The 2,185-nt window shown below is 47.8% G+C and overlaps 1 protein-coding gene across 1 annotated transcript in view; it reads right to left on the bottom strand.

Annotated features, from left to right (window-relative positions):
* Positions 1 to 162, bottom strand: part of FAM217A (family with sequence similarity 217, member A) — a 3,532-nt gene extending 3,370 nt beyond the window's left edge. Inside the window, exon 1 of the mRNA XM_012646991.1 lies at positions 101 to 162. Coding sequence (XP_012502445.1) covers positions 101 to 162 — 62 coding nt within the window. The remainder of the gene's footprint in view (positions 1 to 100) is intronic.
* Between the last annotated feature and the right edge of the window lie 2,023 nt (positions 163 to 2,185).

Below are 2,185 nucleotides of genomic sequence, written 5' to 3'. Positions count from 1 at the left end.
CGAGGGGCCGTCGGCGGCCGCCCAGACTCGGAGCCGCTCGGGGGCCACCTGGCCGCCGGGCCCGCAGGGGGCACGACGCTGCCGGGCAAGGGCGCCCAACCTCGGGTCCCGCCCCTGCGCCCCGCGGGGCCTGCTCAGGGGCTGGCCCAGCCACTCGGCCATCGTGGCTGAAGCGGCGCCGCCAGCCGCCCGCGCGAAGGCCTGAGCCTCCCGGGCCTTCTCGAGGCTTCCCAGGCCTTCCGGAGTCTTCCCGGGCCGCCTCGGGCTTCCTCAGCCTTTCGGGGCCTTCTCCGAGGCCTCCCCGACTTTCCTGGACCTTTCAGGGCCTTCCCGGCCCTTCTCTGGGCCTCCCGGCTGCGGGCTCCGCCAGGCGGCCAGTAGGCCTTGGCACCCAGGGCATAGCCCTCGGGCCTCTCTCCATTGCCTGTTCAAATACAGCCGGGAGGTTTGGCCCGCACTTCTCTACACCGAACCAACCACGCAGACATACACAAAGTTATAACTATGCTTATAATATAGTAAATAACTAAAATGGAAGAAGAAAGGTATCCCTGCTGAAAGCAAGCCCCACCTGTGATCAGTTTCAGGTCAGCCATCGGTCTTATAATGGGAAGAACAAGATTTTTTTTTCTGTCTGGAATACATGTGTATCAGAGGAGCCCCATTCCGTGCCTCCGAATGGCTATCTCTTATTGCTGCTCCATGAAGTAAGTGGAGGGGAAGGGGAAGAGTCTCTCAATGCCTCTCTATATAGCTCCCCCTCCCACATCAGTTTGATATAGAGAAAAACTTAAAATAAATCAAAACCAATTATATAAGTACAGTATATGAATGCTGAAATTGTCAGTTATATTTTTTCTAATAAAGCATTGACATTGAGGAAGAAATTTTTGCAATCCTTTGCTGATGATGCTCTTCTGTTGCGTCACATTGAACACCCAGCTCTAGATTCAAACCCCACAACATCTCAATAAGCATCTAAATACACTGGTTCTTAACATCTGGGGGGAGGGGATCCCATGCCCTTTGAGAATCTTCCCTCATGTCTACCAACTGTTCAACACGATTTCAACGGGTTCTCAGATACTTGACACTCTGGCTCCTGTCTCCTGCCTCTGCACTTCCCTTTTCCCTCAGAAAGGCCTTCCCTTTACAGAAGCCTTTCCCACACACCCTACCCTAGTTCATGACACCCTGTCTCTCTGTTTTCTTCTTTGCACTCTTCACAATTTTGTTTGTTAATCCTGCTTACTTGTCTGCTTTTTCCTCGTCTGTCTCTCCCCAGTGGACTATAGAACTTCGTGGGACTGGGGCCTTGCCTGTCTAGTTCATTACTGTATCCCTATCACTTTAAAATTGTGCTGGTCACTCCGGTTAAAATGGCTATTATCAAAAATACAGAAAATATTAATAATGAATGCTGGTGAGGAAGTGGAGAAAGGGGAATGCTTTCATACCGTTGGTGGGAATGTAAATTAGTACAGTCACTACGGAAAACAGTATGAAGGAAACAAAATGGAACTACCATATGATCCGGGAATCCCTCTACTGGGTATTTATCCAAAAGGAATCAGTATGTGGAAGAGATACCTGCACTCCTATGGTCCTTGAGGCACTATTCCTAATAGCTAAGATACGGAATCAACCTAAGTGTCCATCAATGGATGAATGGACAAAGAACGTGTGGTATATGTACACAATGGAATATTATTCTGCTAAAAAAAAGAATGAAATCCTGTCATTTGGAGCAACGTGGATGGCAATGGAGAACATTATGTTAAGAGAAATAAGACAGACACAGAAAGACAAATACTACATGTTCTCACTCATATGTGGGAGCTAAAAAAATTGATCTCATGGAGATAGAGAGTAGACTGGTGGTTACCAGAGGCTGGGAAGGGTAGGGGAGAGGGGGAGATAAGGAGGGGATGGTTAATGGGTACAAATATAGAGATGGATAGAAGGAATAATATCTAGTGTTCAGTAGCACAATAGAGCAATTACAGTTAATAATTTATTATGTATGTCAAAATAACTAGAATTGGAATGGTCCTAAAATAAACAAATGATAAATGTTTGAGGTGATGGATATCCCAGTTACCCTGGTTTGATCACTGTATGCTTGTATCAAGCTGTTGTTAGAGTAGGAGACTAGGAGACAGGGCTGAGACCAGATGCAGCGGCT

The sequence above is a fragment of the Propithecus coquereli genome, unplaced genomic scaffold (assembly GCF_000956105.1).
Source record: "Propithecus coquereli isolate 6110/MARCELLA unplaced genomic scaffold, Pcoq_1.0 Scaffold253, whole genome shotgun sequence".
In the NCBI taxonomy this organism is placed as follows: Eukaryota; Metazoa; Chordata; class Mammalia; order Primates; family Indriidae; genus Propithecus; species Propithecus coquereli.
Note: the sequence above shows the minus strand (reverse complement) of the source record. Positions and strands in the feature narration are given on the sequence as shown.